At 27.6% G+C, this 26,541-nt stretch overlaps 4 protein-coding genes across 18 annotated transcripts in view; 3 read left to right on the forward strand and 1 right to left on the reverse strand.

The window, feature by feature from the left end:
* Window positions 1-26,541, reverse strand: part of LOC105674891 (uncharacterized) — an 84,042-nt gene that overhangs the window by 15,347 nt on the left and 42,154 nt on the right. The window lies entirely within an intron of this gene.
* Window positions 974-12,435, forward strand: LOC105676813 (uncharacterized). Of its 8 annotated transcripts, XM_067350571.1 has the most exons (20): window positions 975-1,343; window positions 2,166-2,474; window positions 2,549-2,702; window positions 2,776-2,933; window positions 3,379-3,492; window positions 3,560-3,713; window positions 3,795-5,608; window positions 6,417-6,728; window positions 6,802-6,955; window positions 7,029-7,186; window positions 7,610-7,732; window positions 7,800-7,953; window positions 8,035-9,635; window positions 9,761-9,867; window positions 10,539-10,850; window positions 10,921-11,065; window positions 11,139-11,296; window positions 11,737-11,850; window positions 11,918-12,071; window positions 12,153-12,435. In XM_067350571.1, the coding sequence occupies exons 7-13, from the start codon at window positions 5,424-5,426 to the stop codon at window positions 8,227-8,229; spliced, it is 1,281 nt and encodes a 426-aa protein (XP_067206672.1). In that variant the 5' UTR covers window positions 975-1,343; window positions 2,166-2,474; window positions 2,549-2,702; window positions 2,776-2,933; window positions 3,379-3,492; window positions 3,560-3,713; window positions 3,795-5,423; the 3' UTR covers window positions 8,230-9,635; window positions 9,761-9,867; window positions 10,539-10,850; window positions 10,921-11,065; window positions 11,139-11,296; window positions 11,737-11,850; window positions 11,918-12,071; window positions 12,153-12,435. The 8 variants fall into 8 exon arrangements, 6 of the variants coding, with proteins under 6 accessions (XP_067206673.1, XP_067206672.1, XP_067206671.1 ...); XM_067350570.1 differs by having other exon boundaries at window positions 8,035-9,867; XM_067350573.1 differs by having other exon boundaries at window positions 7,619-7,732; window positions 8,035-9,867.
* Window positions 13,597-16,551, forward strand: LOC136996879 (uncharacterized). Its single transcript, XM_067350579.1, has 7 exons — window positions 13,597-13,970; window positions 14,644-14,952; window positions 15,023-15,176; window positions 15,250-15,407; window positions 15,841-15,954; window positions 16,022-16,172; window positions 16,254-16,551. Exons 1-7 carry the CDS (start codon window positions 13,786-13,788, stop codon window positions 16,440-16,442), a joined length of 1,260 nt encoding a protein of 419 aa, XP_067206680.1. The 5' UTR covers window positions 13,597-13,785; the 3' UTR covers window positions 16,443-16,551.
* Window positions 17,709-25,639, forward strand: LOC105674893 (uncharacterized). 6 transcript variants are annotated; one of them, XR_010888810.1, is made up of 13 exons: window positions 17,709-18,065; window positions 18,739-19,035; window positions 19,110-19,263; window positions 19,337-19,494; window positions 19,916-20,038; window positions 20,105-20,258; window positions 20,340-22,164; window positions 22,240-22,346; window positions 23,420-23,573; window positions 23,647-23,804; window positions 24,261-24,374; window positions 24,442-24,595; window positions 24,677-25,440. XR_010888810.1 is itself a non-coding variant. In XM_067350587.1 (8 exons), the coding sequence occupies exons 1-8, from the start codon at window positions 22,156-22,158 to the stop codon at window positions 24,839-24,841; spliced, it is 1,173 nt and encodes a 390-aa protein (XP_067206688.1). In that variant the 5' UTR covers window positions 21,757-22,155; the 3' UTR covers window positions 24,842-25,639. The 6 variants fall into 6 exon arrangements, 3 of the variants coding, with proteins under 3 accessions (XP_067206688.1, XP_067206687.1, XP_067206689.1); XR_010888809.1 differs by having other exon boundaries at window positions 20,340-22,346; XR_010888811.1 differs by having other exon boundaries at window positions 17,710-18,065; window positions 19,925-20,038; window positions 20,340-22,346.

A 26,541-nucleotide genomic window follows, 5' to 3' on the forward strand; every position in this document is an offset into this window, starting at 1 on the left:
TATACTACGTCTTACGCTCCTTATTCCAGCATTTGGAACAAATAACAATTGACGTGCTATGCACGTTATTCTTGCATAAGAAATAAAAAGAATATAGGAGTTATAGTCGTACGTACAAAATTAAAAATTTCAAATATTATAATAATTACGCATGTTTGGAAAAAAATTTTTTAAAAACAAATTGTTATAAAGTAAAGATTGTACGTATGACGATAAAACATACTGTCAAAAATAATGTAATAAAAATATTAAATTAATTAAACCAAAACTGACTGAAATATGTTGCACATTAGTTTAATAAACTTAATTTTGAGAAAAACGCAATTAAATTTGTAGGCCCGGTTATTACCAACTTTTTGGTAGACTTTAGAAACGACAATCATTAAACATCAGTAACTGTTGAATCAATATATATCAGCAATTTGTTGATAATGTTCACCTACAAATTAAATTATTATTACCAAGAAGTAATTTTACTCGTTATTCCAACTATCCAGTAAGGATTACTGACATTTATTTAAGGTAACCAAGAAAAAAAGTCTATCAAAAAATTGGTATAATCGGCTTTTAATCGAAAATTGTCAGACCGTATTTAACTTTAAAAAGATATGAAAAAATGTTAAATATTCTCCAAATATCCTCAAAAATTGCAACATTACTTTATAATTGCGTAAACATTGCTAAATACCAATAAGTAATTATTTTATATATTTCAGTTTTTACCTTCAAAGTTGTATTTTGACATTATAGTTTTTTTATTTTTAACAAAATAAGTATAAATATATATATATATATATATATATATATATATATATATATATACTTATTATAATAATAATAATTTATATTTTTTTAAACTTATAATTCGAATTATATTATAATCATAACGTTTAGATTCATCTACCAATTAAAAGGTGATTGCTGTCCATCAGCGTTCTGACTTGCGCGAGAATTTAATACGTAGAGTTTGTTGTTATATATTTGACGCCAGTCTGGTATTAGCAGCCTACAGTATAGATGTCAGTGATCAGACCGGTGTTACCGTTCTAGCAACTCTAGTTCTCGGTTTTAGTGTAGCGTTTAGTGGTGTGCACATACCGATTGTCATACCGTAGTGTTGATATTCTTGTGTGATAACGTCCAATTAAAAAGACAAATATGTCTCTCGTAGATATTTTACCGAACGAAATATTCCTAATAATTTTCGATTTATGTGATGTATATACTTTATTACAGCTCAACAGTGTATGCAAAAGATTTTATGATCTGTCAAACAAAATCTTAAATAAAAAAAGTAACCGTTTGCTCGTTACGAATGAAGTGTCGGAAAAATTTCGTGAACGGTAAGTTAAATATGGCTTAATTCATATTTGTATTTCAATTTATTCTAAAATTTTCTTTGTAACACGTAATCTGTCGAAGCGATTTTTGATAATTTTCGCTTCATATTACTGTTCCTGCACTATCAAAATCCTGCACTATTAAAAACATATGTTCGCTGATGATTCTCGATATTAAATTTTTCCAAGTAACGACTTTTGCCAGTATATGTATTTTCTATAGTTTTTCTATGTGTCTCTACCGCGGTTTATTTACATCACATCTCCATTCTCTCATACACGCACATCGGCGCTAATGTGCCCTTTTCATTTTTCAAATAGTAATCACAAATTTATACATTATATCTGTCGACGTTACAACCTTCTCTGTACTTTTGCACAAAATAAATCAATAAAATCATACTCTTATGCCCGAATCCACCAACGTAGATTAACTTTAATCTCGGTTCAACTTACTCTTCACCTTTTACTAGTTCTTAGAACTAGAAAAACATGAAGAGTAAGTTGAACCGAGATTAAAGTTAATCTACATTGGTGAAAATGGGCATTAGTCTCTATCAAACAATTATTAGTAAAAAAGTGTTATTAGATAACAAAAATATTTTTTTTTTAATATAGTACAATATATGTTCATAAAACTTTTTCACACATATTAACATTAAGTCGTAGCTTTTGCCATATTTTTAATTGTGCAAAACTTGGTTGAACTTTATAAGCTTGTCTTTTTGAAATACATTTTAATATTTACATATTATCAGTACATAAAATATTCACGATTTTACATAAGATCACATTGAAAAACGTACGTCTCACTTTCTTTTATAGATGTAAATTACTATTATCTTCGTATAATTCTAAATTTATTACGCATTACAACTGGAAATATGGAATAACTTGGAAGTGTTGCATAAAACTTTTATTTAAAGATTCCCGAGAAAATAATACAGCCATAGAAATAAAGAAAAGATGCCTAAAAATGACTAAAAATACAATTTGGTTTTATGACTACAAGACCCTTACAGCTTTTACTCGTGCAGAGAACGATATCATTTGGAAAAGCAGAATTCCTATTACTTGTAACTGTCAATTTTCAAGCATTGCTTGTTGCAATGATATACTTATAAGCGGTCACGTGTAAATATTTATTTATAAATTTTGTTTTATGTTTATTTCTTGTTTTTTTTTATTTTTCATAAAAAATCTTGCAGAGATGGCAGTATTAGGCATTGGAGATATGAATCACAGAATAACATTAAAAATCTTCAACAATTAAAAACAGATTCCAATGTATATGGTGAACACGTTTCGAATATAGAAGCAACAACGCAACATATTGTATCAAGTTCTACAAATTTAATAAAAGTAAGATTAAAAAATTTGGAATTATGCTATGTTAATGTAGAATGTAGAAGGTAAAAAGTCGGTTTTTGTTTAGATACAGAAAAATACACTTGATGATGATGAATCTGCGGAAAAAAACGAAACAATTTATAACGGCAAGAAATTGATTCAGTCAATTTCATTAGACCCTACGGAAACAAATGTAGCTGCTAGTACCGAAGAATCGCTTCTAATTTATGATATTAATAAAAAGTAAGTTATGCTTCTATTAATTAATCGATTTCTACAAATGTTCAATTAAACGTTGACTATGTTTGTACAGACACTATTATATGATCCGATTTAGTAATTATAATTCGTAATTATAACTTAATAAGTTATACAACATACTGGTGAGAGCCTTAAAGAAGCGGTGGTGGCCTACTGTGGAAAAGAGAGAGTTGTATTATAAAAAATCTGTCTGATGTCTTTGTTTTTATAATATCCCTTATCATAACGGTAGTAAATGTGAAAAGAAAACAGATAATCTATTATTGCAATTCTTTGGCCGCAAACTACATATTAGTTCTTACGGGAAAGGCTCACTCTAATATATTATATAGCCCGATGACAAGAGAGGAATCTCCTTTCTCTAGTCTTCTAGGTTTTCATGTATATCGAAAATAATATGCAATAAACTAATGTAAAGCTATTTTAGTTGTGAGATAATGGATAAACGTATAAATGAAAATACTTGTTCCCAACTACTGTGGGATGATACTCATACTATTCTCACGCTGTATAAACAATGCATTAAAAAAATGGATATAAGGTAATAAATATTATTGTCGATATTAATTAGCCATTCAATTTAGTTATATTCGTTACTGTGATTTTAGAACATCCGAATTTGTACGTACATGGAATGCTTCATTTCCAAACAAAAAATGTGAATTATGCTGTTTCTCTTCAGATAATTTGTATAGTATTATAACAGGGACAAATAGTGGTACAGTACTTCTATGGGATCAAAGATCAAGCGACTGCATTCAAGTTTGTATTACTTTTAAATTTTATATATCATGTAATGACCCTCATAAGTAACCTATTATTAACTCTCTTCAAAATTTTCAGACATATAGTCCAAATGGTGTTAAACCTGTATATCTTTATGCCATGCCTGACAACTATGTATTTTCTGTAGAATTTGATAGCACTTTTATGTATACTATTATAAAAGGAGAGGGTGTGCTTCAATTTTATTTTAAGAAAGAAGATGATTATAACCCCAATAAAGAAAGGAAGAAGTATTTTAGCAAATTTATTTAAATAAAAAAAGTTTAACAATGTTTCTTCTATTTTCTTCTATATGCTTTGATTGTTTACATAAATTATATACTTAATGTCATGAAATAGAAAATAAATGTAAATCTTTGTATGTAATATGTTTGCTTCAAAAATCCATGTTTCTCAAATAATAATATTAGCGTGTGTGAAATCTATTAGTCCGAAACAAAAAAAAGATTTACAATATTTTGCGCTGGAAATTAATTCACAGGCATGTCCAATCCGTCCAAAAAACAACGTCAAAACTATTTGTAAAATTAATTTAAAATAAAGCAACAAACTTGTTAGTTTAAAAATATTTTTACGTATACTACGTCTTACGCTCCTTATTCCAGCATTTGGAACAAATAACAATTGACGTGCTATGCACGTTATTCTTGCATAAGAAATAAAAAGAATATAGGAGTTATAGTCGTACGTACAAAATTAAAAATTTCAAATATTATAATAATTACGCATGTTTGGAAAAAAATTTTTTAAAAACAAATTGTTATAAAGTAAAGATTGTACGTATGACGATAAAACATACTGTCAAAAATAATGTAATAAAAATATTAAATTAATTAAACCAAAACTGACTGAAATATGTTGCACATTAGTTTAATAAACTTAATTTTGAGAAAAACGCAATTAAATTTGTAGGTCCGGTTATTACCAACTTTTTGGTAGACTTTAGAAACGACAATCATTAAACATCAGTAACTGTTGAATCAATATATATCAGCAATTTGTTGATAATGTTCACCTACAAATTAAATTATTATTACCAAGAAGTAATTTTACTCGTTATTCCAACTATCGAGTAAGGATTGCTGACATTTATTTGAGGTAACCAAGAAAAAAAGTCTATCAAAAAATTGGTATAATCGGCTCTTAATCGAAAATTGTCAGACCGTATTTAACTTTAAAAAGATATGAAAAAATGTTAAATATTCTCCAAATATCCTCAAAAATTGCAACATTACTTTATAATTGCGTAAACATTGCTAAATACAAATAAGTAATTATTTTATATATTTCAGTTTTTACCTTTAAAGTTGTATTTTGATATTATAACTTTTTTATTTTTAACAAAATTAGTATATATATGTATATACTTATTATAATAATAATAAATTACATTTTTTTTTATTTATAATTCAAATTATATTATATTCATAACATTTAAGTTCATCAACCAGTTAAAAGATGACTGCTGTCCATCAGCGTTCTACATGCGCAAAAATTTAATATGTGGAGTTCATTATAGATTTGACACCAGTCTGATATTAGCAGCGTACAGTATAGATGTCAGTGATCAGGCCCCGGTGTATCGTTATAGCAACTCTGTTCTAGTGTAACGTTCAGTGCACATACCGATTGTCATACTGTAGTGTTCATATTCTTGTGTGATAACGTCCAATTAAAAAGACAAATATGTCTCTCGTAGATATTTTACCGAACGAAATATTCTTAATGATTTTTGATTTATGTGACGTATATACTTTATTACAGCTCAACAGAGTATGCAAAAGATTTTATCATTTATCAAACACCACCTTAAATCAAAAAAGTAACCATTTGCTTGTTACGAATGAAATGTCGGAAAAATTTCGTGAACGGTAGGTTAAATATAGCTTAATATTTATTTCTATTTCAATTTATTCTAAAATTTTATAGGAACCACGTAATCTGTCGAATCAATTTTTCATAATTTTTACTTCATATTATTGTTCCTGCTCTGTCTTAAAATCACATGTTCGTTGATGATTCTCAGTATTATAATTCTCCAAATAACGACTTTTGCCAGCATATGTATTTTCTATAGTTTTTCTATTTGTCTCTACCGCGGTTTATTTACATCACATTTCCATTCTCTCATACACGCACATCGGGACTAATGTGCCCCTTTCATTTTTCAAATAGTAATCAAATATTTATACATTATATCTGTCGACGTTACATCCTTCTCTGTACTTTTGCAGAAAATAAATCAATAAAATCATATTCTTATGCCCAAATCCACCAACGTAGATTAACATTAATCTCGGTTCAACTTACTTTTCACCTTTTACTAATTCTTAGAACTAGAAAAACATGAAGAGTAAGTTGAACCGAGATTAAAGTTAATTTACATTGGTGCAAATGGGCATTAGCTTCTATCAAACAATTATTAGTAAAAAAGTGTTATTAGATAACAAAAATATTTTTTTTTTAATATAGTACAATATATGTACATAAAACTTTTTCACACATATTAACATTAAATCGTAGCTTTTGCCATATTTTTAATTGTGCAAAACTTGGTTGAACTTTATAAGCTTGTCTTTTTAAAATACATTTTAATATTTACATATTATCAGTACATAAAATATTCACGATTTTACATAAGATCACATTGAAGAACGTACGTCTTACTTTCTTTTACAGATGTAAACCACTATTATCTTCGTATAATTCTAAATTTCTTATGCATTACAACTGGAAATATGGAATAAATAGGGTGAATTACATAAAATTATTACTTGAAAATTCCCCAGAAAATAATACAGCCATAGAAATAAAAAAAAAAAGATGCCTAAAAATGACTAAAAATACAATTTCGTTTTATCACTACAAGACCTTTACAGCTTTTACTCGTGCAGAGAACGGTATCATTTGGAAAAGCCAAATTTCAAAAACTTGTAACAGTCCATTTTCAAGCATTGCTTGTTGCAATGATATACTTATAAGCGGTCACGTGTAAATATTTATTTATAAATTTTGTTTTATGTTTATTTCTTGTTCTTTTTGTTTTTTATAAAAATTCTTGCAGAGATGGCAGTATTAGGCATTGGAGATTTGAATCACAGAATAACATTAATAATCTTCAACAATTAAAAACAGATTCCAATGTATATGGTGAACACGTTTCGAAAATAGAAGCAACAACGCAACATATTGTATCAAGTTCTTCAAATTTAATAAAGGTAAGATTAAAAAATTTGGAATTATGCTATGTTAATGTAGAATGTAGAAGGTAAAAAATCGGTTTTTGTTTAGATACAGAAAAATACACTTGAAGATGATGAATCTGCGGAAGAAAACGAAACAATTTATAACGGCAAAAAACTGATTCAGTCAATTTCATTAGACCCTACGGGAACAAATGTAACTGCTAGTACCGAAGAATCGCTTCTAATTTATGATATTAATAAAAAGTAAGTTATGCTTCTATTAATTAATCGATTTCTACAAATGTTCAATTAAACGTTGATTATGTTTGTACAGACACTATTATATGATCCAATTTAGTAATTATAATTTAATGAGTTATATAACATACTGGTGAGAGCCTTAAAGGAGCGGTGGTGGCCCACTGTGGAAAAGAGAGAGTTGTATTATAAAAAATCTGTCTGATGTCTTTGTTTTTATAATATCCCTTATCATAACGGTAGTAAATGTGAAAAGAAAACAGATAATCTATTATTGCAATTCTTTGGCCGCAAACTACATATTAGTTCTTACGGAAAAGGCTCACTCTAGTATATTATATAGCCCGATGACAAGAGAGGAGTCTCCTTTCTCTAGTCTTCTAGGTTTTCATGTATATCGAAAATAATATACAATAAACTAATGTAAAGCTATTTTAGTTGTGAGATAATAGATAAACGTATAAATGATAATACTTGTTCCCAACTACTATGGGATGATACTCATACTATTCTCATGCTGTATAAACAATGCATTAAAAAAATGGATATAAGGTAATAAATATTATTGTCGATATTAATTAGCCATTCAATTTAGTTATATTCGTTACTGTGATTTTAGAACATCCGAATTTGTACGTACATGGAATGCTTCATTTCCAAACAAAAAATGTGAATTATGCTGTTTTTCTTCAGATAATTTGTATAGTATTATAACAGGGACAAATGGTGGTACAGTAATTCTATGGGATCAAAGATCAAGCGACTGCATTCAAGTTTGTATTACTTTTAAATTTTATATATCATGTAATGACCCTCATAAGTAACCTATTATTAACTCTCTTCAAAATTTTCAGACATATAGTCCAAATGGTGTTAAACCTGTATATCTTTATGCCATGGCTGACAACTATGTATTTTCTGTAGAATTTGATAGCACTTTTATGTATACTATTATAGAAGGAGAGGGTGTGCTTCAATTTTATTTTAAGAAAGAAGATGATTATAACCCCAATAAAGAAAGGAAGAAATATTTTAGAAAATTTATTTAAATAAAAAAAGTTTAACAATGTTTCTTCTATTTTCTTCTATATGCTTTGATTGTTTACATAAATTATATACTTAATGTCATGAAATGGAAAATAAATGTAAATCTTTGTATGTAATATGTTTGCTTCAAAAATTCATGTTTCTCAAATAATAATATTAGCGTGTGTGAAATCTATTAGTCCGAAACAAAAAAAAGATTTACAATATTTTGCGCTGGAAATTAATTCACAGGCATGTCCAATCCGTCCAAAAAACAACGTCAAAACTATTTGTAAAATTAATTTAAAATAAAGCAACAAACTTGTTAGTTTAAAAATATTTTTACGTATACTACGTCTTACGCTCCTTATTCCAGCATTTGGAACAAATAACAATTGACGTGCTATGCACGTTATTCTTGCATAAGAAATAAAAAGAATATAGGAGTTATAGTCGTACGTACAAAATTAAAAATTTCAAATATTATAATAATTACGCATGTTTGGAAAAAAATTTTTTAAAAACAAATTGTTATAAAGTAAAGATTGTACGTATGACGATAAAACATACTGTCAAAAATAATGTAATAAAAATATTAAATTAATTAAACCAAAACTGACTGAAATATGTTGCACATTAGTTTAATAAACTTAATTTTGAGAAAAACGCAATTAAATTTGTAGGTCCGGTTATTACCAACTTTTTGGTAGACTTTAGAAACGACAATCATTAAACATCAGTAACTGTTGAATCAATATATATCAGCAATTTGTTGATAATGTTCACCTACAAATTAAATTATTATTACCAAGAAGTAATTTTACTCGTTATTCCAACTATCGAGTAAGGATTGCTGACATTTATTTGAGGTAACCAAGAAAAAAAGTCTATCAAAAAATTGGTATAATCGGCTCTTAATCGAAAATTGTCAGACCGTATTTAACTTTAAAAAGATATGAAAAAATGTTAAATATTCTCCAAATATCCTCAAAAATTGCAACATTACTTTATAATTGCGTAAACATTGCTAAATACAAATAAGTAATTATTTTATATATTTCAGTTTTTACCTTTAAAGTTGTATTTTGACATTATAATTTCTTTATTTTTAACAAAATAAGTATAAATATATATATATACTCATTATAATAATAATAATTTATATTTTTTTAAACTTAAAATTCGAATTATAATATTATATTCATAACATTTAGATTCATCTACCAATTAAAAGATGACTGCTGTCCATCAGCGTTCTGACATGCGCGAGAATTCAATACGTAGAGTTTGTTGTTATATATTTGACGCCAGTCTAGTATTAGCAGCCTACAGTATAGATGTCAGTGATCAGGCCCCGGTGTATCGTTCTAGCAACTCCAGTTCTCGGTTTTAGTGTAGCGCTTAGTGTGCACATACCGATTGTCATACTGTAGTGTTCATATTTTTGTGTGATAACGTCCAATTAAAAAGACAAATATGTCTCTCGTAGATATTTTACCGAACGAAATATTCCTAATAATTTTTTATTTATGTAATGTATATACTTTATTACAGCTCAACAGTGTATGCAAAAAATTTCATGATCTATCAAACAATATCTTAAATAAAAAGAGTAACTATTTGCTTCTTACGAATGAAGTGTCGAAAAAATTTCGTGAACGGTAAGTTAAATACAGCTTAATTCTTATTTGTATTTTAATTTATTCTAAAATTTTTTTTGTAACACGTAATCTGTCGAACCGATTTTTGATAACTTTTGCTTTATATTACTGTTTCTGCTCTATGTTAAAATTATATGTTCGCTGATGATTCTCAATATTAAATTTCTCCATGTAACGATTTTTGCCAGTATATGTATTTTCTATAGTTTTTCTATCTCTCTCTACCGCGGTTTATTTACATAACAACTCCATTCTTTTATACAAGCATATTGGCGCTAATATGTCCCCTCTTTCATTTTCCAATCAATAACAATCAGAAATTTATACATTATATCTGTCGACGTTACAATCTTCTCAGTACTTTTGCACAAAATAAATCGATAAAATCACACTCTTATCTCCATCAAAGCAATTAATAAAAAAGTATTCTCAGATAACAAAAATATTTTTTTTTCAAATGAAGTACAATATATGTTGATAAATCTTTTTCATACATATTAACGTTAAGTCATAGCTTTTTATCGTATTTTTAATTCTATAAAACTTGATTTAATTTTTCAAGCGTGTCTTTTCAAAATACATTTTAATATTTAGATTATATCAGTACGTAAAATATTCACAATTTTACATAAGATCACATTAAAGAACGTACGTCTTACTTTCTTTTACAGATGTAAACCACTATTGTCTTCGTATAATTCTAAATTTATTACGTATTACAACTGAAAAAAGAGAATAGCTCATAGACAAGTCATGTCTAAGAGTGATTTAGTTAGAGGTCACATAGATACTACGGGATACATAATAATGAAGGAAAGAAGCCTAAAAATGACTGAAAATACAATTTGGTGTTATGTAGAAAATATTCTTTCAGCTTTTTATCGTGCAAAGGACGGTGACATTACGGCAAACATTATTGGATCTTGTAACTGTCAATTTTCAAGCATTGCTTATTGCAATAATACAATTATAAGCGGCCACGTGTAAATATTTATTATAAATTTTGTTTTATGTTTATTTATTCTTTTTTAATGTTCACAAAAATTCTTGCAGAGATGGCAGTATTAGGCGTTGAAGAATTAAATCACAGAATAACATTCAACAATTAAAAGCACATTCCCATGTATATGGTGAATATGTTTCGAACATAGAAGCAACAACGCAACATATTATATCAAGTTCTTCAAATTTAATAAAGGTAAGATTAAAAAATTTGGAATTATGCGATGTTAATGTAGAATGTAAAATGCAAAAAGTCGGTTTTTGTTTAGATACAAAAAAATACACTTGAAGATGATGATTTTGCGGAAGAAAACAAAGCAATTTATAGCGGCAAGAAATTGATTCGGTCAATTTCATTAGACCCTACAGGAACAAAAGTTGCTGCTAGTGCCGAAAAATCGTTTCTAATTTATAATATTACTACAAAGTAAGTTATGTTTCAATTAATTAATCGATTTTTACAAATGTTTAAATAATAGTTGGCTATGTTTGTACAAACACTATTATATGATTATAATTTGTAATTATAACTTAAAGAGTTATATAACATACTGGTGTGAACCTTAAAGGAGAGGTGGTTGCGCACTGTGGAAAAAAAAGAGCGTAATTATAGAAAATCTATCTGATGTCTGTTTTCGTTTTTATAATATCCCCCATCATAACGGTAGTAAATGTGGACAGAAAACAGACGTTTGCTATTGCATTCCTTTGGCCCCAAACTACATGTTAGTTCTTACGCGAAAAGCTCACTCCAGTATATTATATAGCCCGATGACAGGAAAGGAGTTTAATCTCCCTTCTCCAGTCTTCTAGGTTTTTATGTATATTAAGAATAATATGCAATAAACTAATGTAAAGCTATTTTAGTTGTAAGGAAATGGATAAATGTATAAATCATAATACTTGTTCCCAACTACTATGGCAAGATCTTCACACTATTCTCATGCTGTATAAACAACAGACTAAAAAAATGGATATAAGGTAATAGATCTTATTGTTAATATTAACTGGTTATTTAATTAAATTATATTTGCTACTGTGATTTTAGAACATCCATATTGGTACGTACATGGAATGCTGCATTTCTAAACAAAAATCGTGGATTTTGTTGTTTCTCTTCAGATAATTTGTATAGTATTATGACAGGGATAAATAATCGTATGGTAATTCTATGGGATCAAAGATTAAATGATTTCATTCAAGTTTGTATTACTTTCATATTTTATGTATCTTGCAATGACCTTTATTAGTAACCAATTATTAACTGTTTTAAAAATTTTCAGAATTATAGTATACATATTAATACAGATACTTTATACAACCCTGTACTTTCTGTGGAATTTGATAGCACCCATATGTATGCTATTTCACAACTAGAAGGTTTGTTCGAATATAATTTTAAAAGAGGAATCTATTATACCCGCGCTGAAAGAAAAAAGTATTTTAACAATTTTATTTAAATAAAAAATGTTAACTAACTATTTTTCATTTATTATATTTTGATTGTATAAATAAATTATATATTTAATGTCATAAAATAGAAAATATAAATACTAAATCTTTGTATGTAATATGTCTGTTTCAAAAATCCATATTTCTTAAAATATAACATTAGCGTGTGCAAAATCTATTTGTCCGAAACAAAAAAAAGATCTTTAATCTTTTGCGCTGGCAATTAATTCACGGGCAAGCATGTCCAACCTGTCCAATAAACAACGTCTAAAATATTTATAAAAATAATTTTGTATAAATGCAACAAACTTGTTTGTTTAAAAAAATTTTATATTGACTACGTGTTACGTTAGTTATTCCTATATTTGAAACAAATAAAAATTGACACGCTATGCGCGTTATTCCTGCGTAAGAAATAAAAAAGTATATTGTAGTTATAATCGTATAAAAATAACAAAATATAAAAATTCTAAGACTTATGCATGTTTGCAAAAAAAAAATTTTTTTTAAGAACAAATTGTTATAAAGTAAAGATTGTACGTATGACGATAAAACATACTGTTATAAATAATTTAATAAAAATTTTAAATTAATTAGGCCACAACTGACTGGAATATGTTGTACATTAGTTTAATAAACTTCATTTTTAGAAAAACGCGATTGAAGTTTTAGGGCCGGTTATTACCAACTTTCTGGTAGATTTTAGAAACAAACATCAATAACTATCAGTAATTGTTGCATCAATATATATCAGTAATTTGTTGATAATGATCACGTACAAATTAAATTATTATTAAAAAGAAGTAATTCCACTCGTTATTCCAACCATAAAATAAAAATTACTGATTTTTATTTTAGCTAACTGAGAAGTAAAGTCCATCAAAAAAATGGTCAATCGGCCCTTAATCGAAAATGGTCAGACTGTACTTAACAATAACACGATATGTACAGATGTTAAATATTCTCCAAATATTCTTAAGAATTGCATCACAACTTTATAATTGCGTAAACATTGCTAAATAAAAACGATTAAGTAATTATTTTATATATTTCAGTTTTTGCCTTAAAAGTTGTATTTTGAGATTATAATTTTTTTATTTTTTAACAAAATAAGTATAAATATTTATATATATTTATCATAATAATAATAAATTATATTTTTTTAAATTTGTGATTTGAATTATATTTATAACATTAAAATTCATCAACCAATTAAATGGCGACTGCTGTCCAGCAGCGTTCTCACATGCGCGAGAATTTAATACGTAGAGTTTCTTGTTATATATTTGAGTCTGGTGTTAGCAGTCTAGTACACATTATAGATGTCTGTGATCAGGCCCCGGTGTACCGTTCTAGCAACTCTGGTTCTAGGTTCTAGTGTAACGTTTAGTGGTGTGCACATACCGATTGTCACATTGTGGTGTTCATATTCTCGTATGATAGCGTCCAATTAAAAAGACAAATATGTCTCTCCTAGACATTTTTCCGAACGAAATATTGCTAATAATTTTTAATTTATGTGATGTATATAGTTTACTGCAGCTCAGAAGAGTATGCAAAAAACTTGATGTAATATCAAGAGAGGTCTTAGATAAAAAAAGTAACCATTTACTTGTTACGAATCAAATGTCGGAAAAATTTCGCGAACGGTAAGTTAAATATAGCTTAATTCTTATTTGTATTTCTATTTATTCTAGAATTTTATTGGTAACACGTAATCTGTCAAACAGATTTTTCATAATTTTCACTTTATAGTATTGTTCCTGCTCTGTCTTAAAATCACATGCTCGCTGATGATTCTCAATATTATATTTCTTCAAGTAACGAATTTTGCCAGTATATGTATTTTCAACAGTTTTTCTATCTGTTTCTACGGCGATTTATTTACATCACATCTCCATTCTCTCATACAAACACATCAGCGCTAATGTGATCCCTCTTTCATTTTTCAATTAATAGCTATCAGAAACTTATACATTACATCTGTCGACGTTACAATCTTCTCTGAACTTTTGTACAAAATAAATCCATAAAATTATACTCTTAGTCTCTATCACAGCAATTATTAGTAAAAAAGTGTTCTCAGATAACAAAAATATTTTTTTTTTAATATTGTACAATATATGTTCATAAAACTTTTTCACACATATTAACATTAAGTCGTAGCTTTTGCCATATTTTTAATTGTGCAAAACTTGGTTGAACTTTATAAGCTTGTCTTTTTAAAATACATTTTAATATTTACATATTATCAGTACATAAAATATTCACGATTTTACATAAGATCACATTGAAGAACGTACGTCTTACTTTCTTTTACAGATGTAAACCACTATTATCTTCGTATAATTCTAAATTTCTTATGCATTACAACTGGAAATTTGGAATAGCTTGTAGACTTTCCATCGATACATTACCTAAAGTTTACAATGAAAATATGACAGCCAGGAGAATGAACGAAAGATGCCTAAAAATGACTAAAAATACAATTTGGTTTTATGACAAAAATGTTCTTTCAGCTTGTAATCGTGCAGAGGACGGTAGCATTGCGCAAAACAAGATTCATAGAACTGTTAACTCTCAATTTTCAAGCATTGCTTATTGCAATGATATAATTATAAGCGGTCACGTGTAAATATTTATTTATAAATCGAATTTTATGTTTATTTCTTTTTTTATTTTTCACAAAAAATTCTTGCAGAGATGGCAGTATTAGGCTTTGGAGATTTGAATCACAGAATAACATTAATAATCTTCAACAATTAAAAGCACATTCCAATGTACATGGTAAGCACGTTTCGAATATAGAAGCAACAACGCAACATATTATATCAAGTTCTTCAAATTTAATAAAGGTAAGATTATAAAATTTGGAATTATGCTATGTTAATGTAGAATGTAGAATGTAAAAAGTCCGTTTTTGTTTAGATACAGAAAAATACACTTGAAAATGATGATTTCGCGGAAGAAAACGAAACAATTTATAGCGGCAAGAAATTGATTCAGTCAATTTCATTAAACCCTACGGGAACAAATGTAGCTGCTATTACCGAAGAATCGCTTCTAATTTATGATATTAATAAAAAGTAAGTTATGCTTCTATTAATTAATCGATTTCTACAAATGTTCAATTAAACGTTGATTATGTTTGTACAGACACTATTATATGATCCAATTTAGTAATTATAATTTAATGAGTTATATAACATACTGGTGAGAGCTTTGAAGGAGCGGTGGTGGCCCACTGTGAAAAAGGGAGACTTGTATTAGAGAAAATCTGTCTGATGTCTGTCTTCGTTTTTATAATATCCCCCATCATAACGGTAGTAAATGTGAAAAGAAAACAGATAATTTATTATTGCAATTTTTTGGCCGCAAACTACATATTAGTTCTTACGGGAAAGGCTCACTCTAGTATATTATATAGCCCGATGACAAGAGAGAAGTCTCCTTTCTGTAGTCTTCTAGATTTTCATGTATATTGGAAATAATATGCAATAAACTAATGTAAAATTTTAGTTGTGAGGCAATGAATAAACGTATAAATGATAATACTTGTTCCCATTTACTATGGGATGATACTCACACTATTCTCATGCTGTATAAAAAATGTATTAAAAAAATGGATATAAGGTAATAGATCTTATTGTTGATATTAACTGGTTATTTAATTAAATTATATTTGCTACTGTGATTTTAGAACATCCGAATTTGTACGTACATGGAATGCTTCATTTCCAAACAAATGTGAATTATGCTGTTTTTCTTCAGATAATTTGTATAGTATTATTACAGGGACGAATATTGGTACAATAATTCTGTGGGATCAAAGAATAAGCGACTACATTCAAGTTTGTATTACTTTTAAATTTTATGTATCATGTAATGACCTTTATTAGTAACCTATTATTAATTCTCTTAAAAATTTCCAGACCTATGGTATAAGTCGTAACTATCGTTACGACTGTGTTATTATGAACCCTGTATTTTCTGTGCAGTTTGATAGCACTCATATGTATGCTATTACACTAAATGAAGGTGTGTTTGAATATAATTTTTGGAGAAAAGACTATTATAACCGCGCTAAAAAAAGGAAAGAGTATTTTAGCAACTTTATTTAAATAAAAAAAATTTAACAATTTTTCTTCTATTCTCTTCTATATACTTTGATTGTTTACATAAATTATATAATGAATGTCATGAAATGGAAAATAAATGTAAATCTTTGTATGTAATGTTTGCTTCAAAAATCCATATTTCTCAAATCATAATATTAGCGTGTTTGAAATCTATTAGTCCAAAACAAAAAAAGTTTTATAATGTTTAGCGCTGGCAATTAATTCACAGGCAAATATGTCCAATCCGTCCAAAAAACAACGTCAAAAGTATTTATAAAATTAATTTAAACTAAAGCAACAAACTTGTTGGTTTAAAAAAAGTTTTATATAGACTACGTGTTACGCTTATTATTTCTGCATTTGGAACAAATTACGATTGACGTGATATGCGCAATATTTTTGCGTAAGAAATAAAATAGAATATTGAAGTTATAGTGGTAAATACAAAATTAAAAAAATTTAAATATTATAAAAATTACGTTTGGAAAAATATTGTTTTAAGAACAAATTGTTACAAAGTAAAGATTGTACGTATGACGATAAAACATACTGACAAATATAATGTAATAAAAATTTTAAATTAATTAGAACAAAACTGACCAGAATATGTCGCACATTAGATTCGTAAACTTTATTTTGTAAAAAACAAGATTAAAATTTTAGGGCCGGTTATTACCAATTTTCTGGTAGACTGTCGAAATAAACATCAATAAATATCAGTGACTGTTGTATCAATAAATATCATTAATTTGTCGATAATGTTAACCTACGGATTTTATTCTTATTACCAAGAAGTAATTTTACTCGTTAATCCAACCATCGAGTAAGGATTACTGATATTTATTTTAGGTAACTGAGAGATAAAGTCCATGAAAAAATTGGTATAAACAGCCCTTAAACGAAAATTGTCAGACCGTATTTAACAATAAAACGATATGTACATATGTTAAATATTCTCCAAATATTCTTAAGAATTGCATCACTACTTTATAATTGCGTAAACATTGCTAAATAAATACAATTAAGTAATTAATTTGTATATTTCAGTTTTTACCTCAAAAGTTGTATTTTGACATTATAACTTTTTTATTTTTAACAAAATAAGTATATATATGTATATACTTATTATAATAATAATAAATTACATTTTTTTTATTTATAATTCAAATTATATTATATTCATAACATTTAAATTCATCAACCAATTAAAAGATGACTGCTGTCCATCAGCGTTCTGACATGCGCAAAAATTTAATATGTGGAGTTCATTATAGATTTGACGCCAGTCTGATATTAGCAGCCTACAGTATAGATGTCAGTGATCAGGCTCCGGTGTATCGTTCTAGCAACTCTGTTCTAGTGTAGCGTTCAGTGCACATACCGATTGTCATACTGTAGTATTCATATTCTTGTGTGATAACGTCCAATTAAAAAGACAAATATGTCTCTCGTAGATATTTTACCGAACGAAATATTCTTAATGATTTTTGATTTATGTGACGTATATACTTTATTACAGCTCAACAGAGTATGCAAAAGATTTTATCATTTATCAAACACCACCTTAAATCAAAAAAGTAACCATTTGCTTGTTACGAATGAAGTGTCGGAAAAATTTCGTGAACGGTAGGTTAAATATAGCTTAATATTTATTTCTATTTCAATTTATTCTAAAATTTTATAGGAACCACGTAATTTGTCGAACCAATTTTTCATAAATTTCACTTCATATTATTGTTCCTGCTCTGTCTTAAAATCACATGTTCGTTGATGATTCTCAGTATTATATTTCTCCAAGTAACGACTTTTGTCAGCATAAGTATTTTCTATAGTTTTTCTATTTGTCTCTACCGCGGTTTATTTACATCACATCTCCATTCTCTCATACACGCACATCGGCGCTAATGTGCCCCCCACCCTTTCATTTTTCAAATAATAATCAAAAATTTATACATTATATCTGTCGACGTTACAATCTTCTCTGTACTTTTGCACAAAATAAATCAATAAAATTATACTCTTAGTCTCTATCAAAGCAATTATTAGTAAAAAAGTGTTCTCAGATAACAAAAATATTTTTTTTAAATATAGTACAATATACGTTAATAAAACTTTTTCGCACATACTAACGTTAAGTAACAGCTTTTTATCGTATTTTTAATTGTGCAAAACTTGATTTAATTTTTCAACCATGTCTTTTTAAAATACGTTTTAATATTTAGATATTATCAATACGTAAAATATTCACGTTTTTACATAAGATCACATTAAAGAACGTACGTCTTATTCTTTTGTACAGATGTAAACCGCTATTATCTTCGTATAAGTCAAAACTTATTATGCATTACGTCTGGAAATATGAAAGTTTTCTATATAAATTAGTTATTCAACCCATAGCAAATATTTGGAGCATAGATATAGAAGACATATGTCTAAAAATGACTGAAAATACAACTTGGTTTTATATCAAAAAGAAACTTGCAGCTTATAATCGTTCAACGGACGGTACCCTTACAAGAGAACAGATTATTGGATTTTGTAAAAGTCAATTTTCAAGCTTTGCTTATTGCAATGATATAATTATAAGCGGCCACGTGTAAATATTTATTTATAAATTATGTTTGATATTTATTTCTTTTTTTCTTTTATTTTTCACAAAAATTCTTGCAGAGATGGTAGTATTAGGCATTGGAAAATTGAATCACGGAATAACATTAATAATATTCAACAATTAAAAGCACATTCCAATGTATATGGTGAACTCGTTTCGAACATTGAAGCAACACCGCAACATATTATATCAAGTTCTTCAAATTTAATAAAGGTAAAATTAAAAAATTCGGAATTATGCTATGTTAATGTAGAATGTAGAATGTAAAAAATCCGTCTTTGTTTAGATACAGAAAAATTCCCTTGAAGATGATGATTTTGCAAAAGAAAACGAAACAATTTATAGCGGCAAGAAATTGATTGAGTCAATTTCATTAGACCCTACAGGAAAAAAAGTTGCTGCTAGCGCCGAAAATTCGTTACTAATTTATGATGTTACTACAAAGTAAGTTACGTTTCAATTAATTAATCGATTTCTACAAATGGTTGATTATGTTTGTACAGACACTATTATATGATCCCATTTCGTATTTATAATTCGTAACTATAACTAAATAAGTTATATAACATACTGGTGAGAGCCTTAAAGAAGTGATGGTGGCCCACTGTGGAAAAGGGAGATCTACATTAAAAATCTGTCTGATGTCTGTCTTTGATTTTATAATATCTCCCATAACGGTAGTAAATGTGGAAAGAAAACAGACGTTTGCTATTGCATTCCTTTGGCAGCAAACTACATATTAGTTTTACGCGAAAGGCTCACTCTAGTATATTATATAGCCCGATGACAAGAGAGTAGTCTCCTTTCTCTAGTCTTCTAGGTTTCTGTGTATATTAGGAATAATGTGCAATAAACTAATGTATAGCTATTTTAGTTGTAAGGAAATGGATAAATGTATAAATGATAATACTTGTTTCCGACTACTATGGCAAGATCCTCACTCTATTCTCATGCTGTATAAACAACAGATTAAAAAAATGGATATAAGGTAATACATCTAATTGTTGACATTAACATTAATTCAATTAAGTTATATTCGTTACTGTAATTTTAGAACACCCGCATTTGTACGTACATGGGATGCTTCTGTCCTAGACAGTAATTATGAATTATATAGTTTCTCTACAGATTATTTGTATACTATTATGGCAGGAACGAATTTTGGCACATTACTTCTATGGGATCAAAGATACAATGATTGCGTTCAAGTTTGTATTACTTTTAAATTTTATGTGTCCTTCAATGACCTTTATTGGTAACCTCTAATTAACTGTCTTAAAAACTTTCAGACGTATAATATAGATTTTGTTTATGACAACCCTATATATTCTGTGGAATTTGATAGCACCCATGTGTATGCTGTGACACGAAAGCAGGGTTTGCTTGAATTGATGTTTCAGGAAAGAAACTATAGTGACCGCGCTGAAAGGAAGAAGTATTTTAAGAATTTTATATAAATAAAAAATGTTAATTAACTATTTTTCTTCTATTATACTTTGATTGTATAAATAAAATATATATTTTATGTCATAAAATAGAAAATTAATGCTTAATCTTTGTATGTAATATGTCTGCTTCAAAAATCCATATTTCTCGAAATATAACATTAGCGTGTGCAAAAACTATTTGTCCGAAACAAAAAAAGATATTTAATCTTTGCGCTGGCAATTAATTCAGAGGTAAGCATGTCCAATCCGTCCAAAGAACAATGTCAAAAGTATTTATAAAATTAATTTTAAATAAAAGCAACAAGCTTGTTTGTTTAAAAAAATTTTATTATAGACTACGTGTTACGCTCGTTATTCCTATATTTGGAACAAATAACAATTGACGTGCTATGCACGTTATTCTTGCGTAAGAGATAAAAAGAATATTGGAGTTATAGTTGTACGTACAGAATTTAAAATTTCAAATATTATAAAAATTACGCATGTTTGGAAAAAAATTTTTTTTAAGAACAGATTGTTATAAAGTAAAGATTGTACGTATGACAATAAAACATATTGTCAAAAATAATGTAATAAAAATTTTAAATTAATTAGACCAAAACTGACTGGAATATGTTGCATATTAGTTTAATAAACATAATTTTGAGAAAAACGCGATTAAATTTTTAGAGTCGGTTATTACCAACTTTTTGGTAGACTTTAGAAACAACAATCATTAAACATCAGTAACTGTTCAATCAACATATATCAGCAATTTGTTGATAATGATCACATACAAATTAAATTATTATTACCAAGAAGTAATTTTACTCGCTACTCCAACCATCGCATAAGGAAGGCTGCCATTTATTCAAAGTAACTAAGACGTAAAGTCTATCAAAAAATTGGTATAATCGGCTCTTAATCGAAAATTGTCAGACCGTATTTAACTTTAAAAAAATATGTAAACATGTTAAATATTCTCCAAATATCTTTAGGAATTGCAACATTACTTCATAATTGCGTAACCATTGCTAAATAAATACAATTAGGTAATTTTTTTGTATAAATCAGTTTTTACCTTAAAAGTTATATTTTAACATTATAATTTTTTTATTTTTAACATAATAAGTATAAATATATATGTATATACTTATTATAATAATAATAAATTAATCTAATACATACAAAGAATAATAATAATAAATTATACTTTTTTTAAACTTTCCGAGAAAAAATGATATAATTGATCAGATATAAATATAAATAATTAATTACAAAAAAATCTAATAACATATGTAATTTTATATGATCATATAAAATATTACATCTTAGATCTTTTCATAACTAATTATATATATTTACATCTGAACATATTATACCATATTTTCTCGGGTTGTGATTCAAATTATATTATATTCATAACATTTAAGTTCATCCACCAAAAAGGTGACTGCTGTCCATCAGCGTTCTGACATGCGCGAGAATATAATATGTGGAGTTCATTATAGATTTGACGCCAGTCTGATATTAGCAGCCTACAGTATAAATGTCAGTGATCAGGCTCCGGTGTATCGTTCTAGCAACTCTGTTCTAGTGTAGCGTTCAGTGCACATACCGATTGTCATACTGCAGTGTTTATATTCTTGTGTGATAACGTCCAATTAAAAAGACAAATATGTCTCTCGTAGATATTTTACCGAACGAAATATTTTTAAATTTTTTAATTTTTGATTTATATGACGTATATACTTTATTACAGCTCAACAGGGTATGCAAAAGATTTTATAATCTATCAAACAATACCTTAAATCAAAAAAGTAACCATTTGCTTGTTACGAATAAAGTGTCGGCAAAATTTTGTGAACGGTAAGTTAAATATAGTTTAATTCTTATTTGTATTTCAATTTATTCTAAAATTTTCTCTGTAACACGTAATCTGTCAAACCGATTTTTGATAATTTTTGCTTCATATTACTGTTCCTGCACTATCAAAATCCTGCACTAATAAAAACATATGTTTGCTGATGATTCTTGATATTAAATTTTTCCAAGTAACGACTTTTGCCAGTATATGTATTTTCTATAGTTTTTCTATGTGTCTCTATCGCGGTTTATTTACATCACATCTCCGTTCTCTCATACACGCACATCGGCGCTAATGTGCCCCTCCCTTTCATTTTTCAAATAATAATCAAAAATTTAAACATTATATCTGTCGACGTTACAATCTTCTCTGTACTTTTGCACAAAATAAATCAATGAAATCATACTCTTAGTCTCTATCAAAGCAATTATTAGTAAAAATGTGTTCTCAGATAACCAAAAATATTTTTTTCTTAATATTGTACAATATACGTTAAAAAAACTTTTTCGCAAATACTAACGTTAAGTAATAGCTTTATATCGTATTTTTAATTGTGTAAAACTTGATTTAATTTTTTAACCATGTCTTTTTACAATACATTTTAATATTTACATATTATCAATACATAAAATATTCAGAATTTTACGTAAGATCACATTGAAGAATGTACGTCTTATTCTCTTGTACAGATGTAAACCGTTATTATCTTCGTATAAGTCTAAATTTATTACGCATTGCAACTGGAAATATGAAGTTCCTTATATAAATTACTACCTTAGGGACGAATTTGTTATTGAGTCCATAGAAAATATGAAAAGCATGAAAATAAAAGACATATGTCTAAAAATGACTGAAAATACAATTTGGGTTTATGTCAAGAAGAAACTTATAGCTTTTAATCGTCAAAAGGACGGTACCTTTAGAGGAAAGATCAGTAAATTTAGTAACAGTCAATTTTCAAGCATTGCTTATTGCAATGATATAATTATAAGCGGCCACGTGTTAATATTTATTTATAAATCTTGTTTGATGTTTATTTCATTTTTCCTTTTATTTTTCACACAAATTCTTGCAGAGATGGTAGTATTAGGCATTGGAAAATTAAATCACGGAATAACATTAATAATATTCCACAATTAAAAGCACATTCCAATGTATATGGTGAACACGTTTCGAACATTGAAGCAACACCCCAACATAATATATCAAGTTTTTCAAATTTAATAAAGGTAAAATTAAAAAATTCGGAATTGTGCTATGTTAATGTAGAATGTAGAATGTAAAAAGTCCGTCTTTGTTTAGATACAGAAAAATTCACTTGCAGATGATAATTCTGCGGAAGAAGACGACCCAATTTATAGAGGCAAGAAATTGATTCACTCAATTTCATTAGACCCTACAGGAACAAAAGTTGCTGCTAGTGCCGAAAAATCGTTACTAATTTATGATATTATTACAAAGTAAGTTACGTTTCAATTAATTAATCGATTTCTACAAATGTTTGATTAAACGTTGATTATGTTTGTACAGACACTATTATCTGATCCCATTTCGTATTTATAATTCGTAACTATAACTAAATAAGTTATATAACATACTGGTGAGAGCCTTAAAGGAGTGATGGTGGCCCACTGTGGAAAAGGGAGATCTACATTAGACGAAAAAATCTGTCTGATGTCTGTCTTTGTTTTTAAAATATCCCCCATAACGGTAGTAAATGTAGAAAGAAAACAGACGTTTGCTATTGCATTCCTTTGGCAGCAAACTACATATTAGTTCTTACGCGAAAGGCGTATAGGCTCACTCTAGTATATTATATAGCCCGATGACAAGAGAGGAGTCTCCTTTCTCTAGTCTTCTAGGTTTTTATGTATATTTAGAATAATATGCAATAAACTAATGTAAAGCTATTTTAGTTGTAAAGAAATGGATGAATGTATAAATAATAATACTTGTTCCCAACTACTATGGCAAGATCCTCACACTATTCTCATGCTTTATAAACAACAGGTTAAAAAATTGGATATAAGGTAATAGATTTTATTGTTGACATTAACTGGTTATTCAATTTATTTATATTCGTTACTGTAATTTTAGAACACCCAAATTTGTACGTACATTGGATGCTTCTGTCCTAGACAGTGATTATGAATTATATAGTTTCTCTACAGATTATTTGTATACTATTATAACCGGGACGAATATTGGCACAGTGCTTCTATGGGATCAAAGATTGAATAATTACATTCATGTTTGTATTACTTTTAAATTTTATGTGTCCTTCAATAACCATTATTAGTAACCTCTTATTAACTGTCTTAAAAATTTTCAGACGTATGTAATTCATCTTTTTAGTACAAACCCTGTAATTTCTGTGGATTTTGATAGCACCCATATGTATGCTATTTTAGAACTAGAAGGTTTGTTCAAATATAGTTTTGAAAAAACCAATTATGACTGCGCTAAAAGAAAGAAGTATTTTAACAATTTTGTTTAAATAAACAAAGTTGACTAACAATTTTTTTTCTATTATATTTTGATTGTTTACATAAATTATATACTTAATATCTTGGAACAGAAAATAAATGATATATCTTTGTATGTAATATGTCTTTTTCGAAAATCCATATTTCTCAAAATATAACATTAGCGTGTGTAAAACTATTTGTCCGAAACAAAAAAAAATTTCTAATTTTTTGCGCTGGTAATTAATTTACAGGCAAGCATGTCCACCCGTCCAATAAACAATATCTAAAATATTTATAAAAATAATTTTGTGTAAATGCAACAAACTTGTTTGTTTACAAAAATTATTATGTAGACTACGTGTTTCGATCGTTATTCATGCATTTGGAACAAATAACAATTAACGTGCTATGCGCGTTATTCTTGCATAAGGGATAAAAAACAATATTGGAGTTACAGTTGTACGTTCGGCATTTAAATAATTTAAGAATTGTAAAAATTACGCATGTTTAAGCGCCGCAGAAGTATTTTTCATCTGAGGAGACAAAATTTATAAAGGGGATACATAATACATTCATAATATGTATATATATATATATATATATATATATATATATATATATATATGTATGTAACTCCTTTCAATCACCATATAATAGGCACTCAGTGAGTAGTATAAATGTGCGAAAAATATGCACAGTTTTTTTGCTCTAATTAACTTAATGCGCTTAATTTTCTTTGTTATATAGTGCACTTTAATAGAACGAGTAAATAATCAAAAAAAAAAAAAAAAAGAAAAAAAATAAGAAAACAGAAAAACAAAGAAAAATAACTCTTTTTTCCACCTTTGATGTAAATATTTGATGCTCGATATTTTTGGTAATGAAATACATGAAAGAAACAAAAAAATTTTAAAGGGGCAAAGACCCCCCTGAATTATCTCTGAGTGGGCTGTCGCCCCCTCTGCCCTCCCACTTCCCCCGATTCCACGGCACCATCATATGTTTGCAAAAAAAATTTATTAAAAAATAGTTTTTAAGATCAAACAGTTATACAGTAATTATTGTACGTATGACGATAAAACATGCTGTCATAAATAATTTAATAAAAATTTTAAATTAATTAGACTACAACTGACTGGAATATGTTGCACATTAGTTTGCTAAACTTCATTTTAAGAAAAACGCGATTAAATTTTTAGGACCGGTTATTACCAACTTTTTGGTAGATTGTAGAAATAAACATCAATAAATATCAGTGATTGTTGTATCAATAAATATCATTAATTTGTCGATATAGTTAACCTACGGATTTTATTCTTATTACCAAGAAGTAATTTTACGCGTTATTCCAACCATCGAGTAAGGATTACTGATATTTATTTTAGGTAACTGAGAGATAAAGTCCATGAAAAAATTGGTATAAACGGCCCTTAATCGAAAATTGTCAGACCGTATTTAACAATAAAACAATATGTACAGATGTTAAATATTCTCCAAATATTCTTAAGAATTGCATTACTACTTTATAATTGCGTAAACATTGCTAAATAAATACAATTAGGTAATTAATTTGTATATTTCAGTTTTTACCTTAAAAGTTGTATTTTGACATTATAACTTTTTTATTTTTAACAAAATAAGTATATATATATATATATATATATATGTATACTTATTATAATAATAATAAATTACATTTTTTTAAACTTATAATTCAAATTATATTATA

This window comes from Linepithema humile, chromosome 2 (assembly GCF_040581485.1).
Source record: "Linepithema humile isolate Giens D197 chromosome 2, Lhum_UNIL_v1.0, whole genome shotgun sequence".
NCBI classification, from domain to species: Eukaryota; Metazoa; Arthropoda; class Insecta; order Hymenoptera; family Formicidae; genus Linepithema; species Linepithema humile.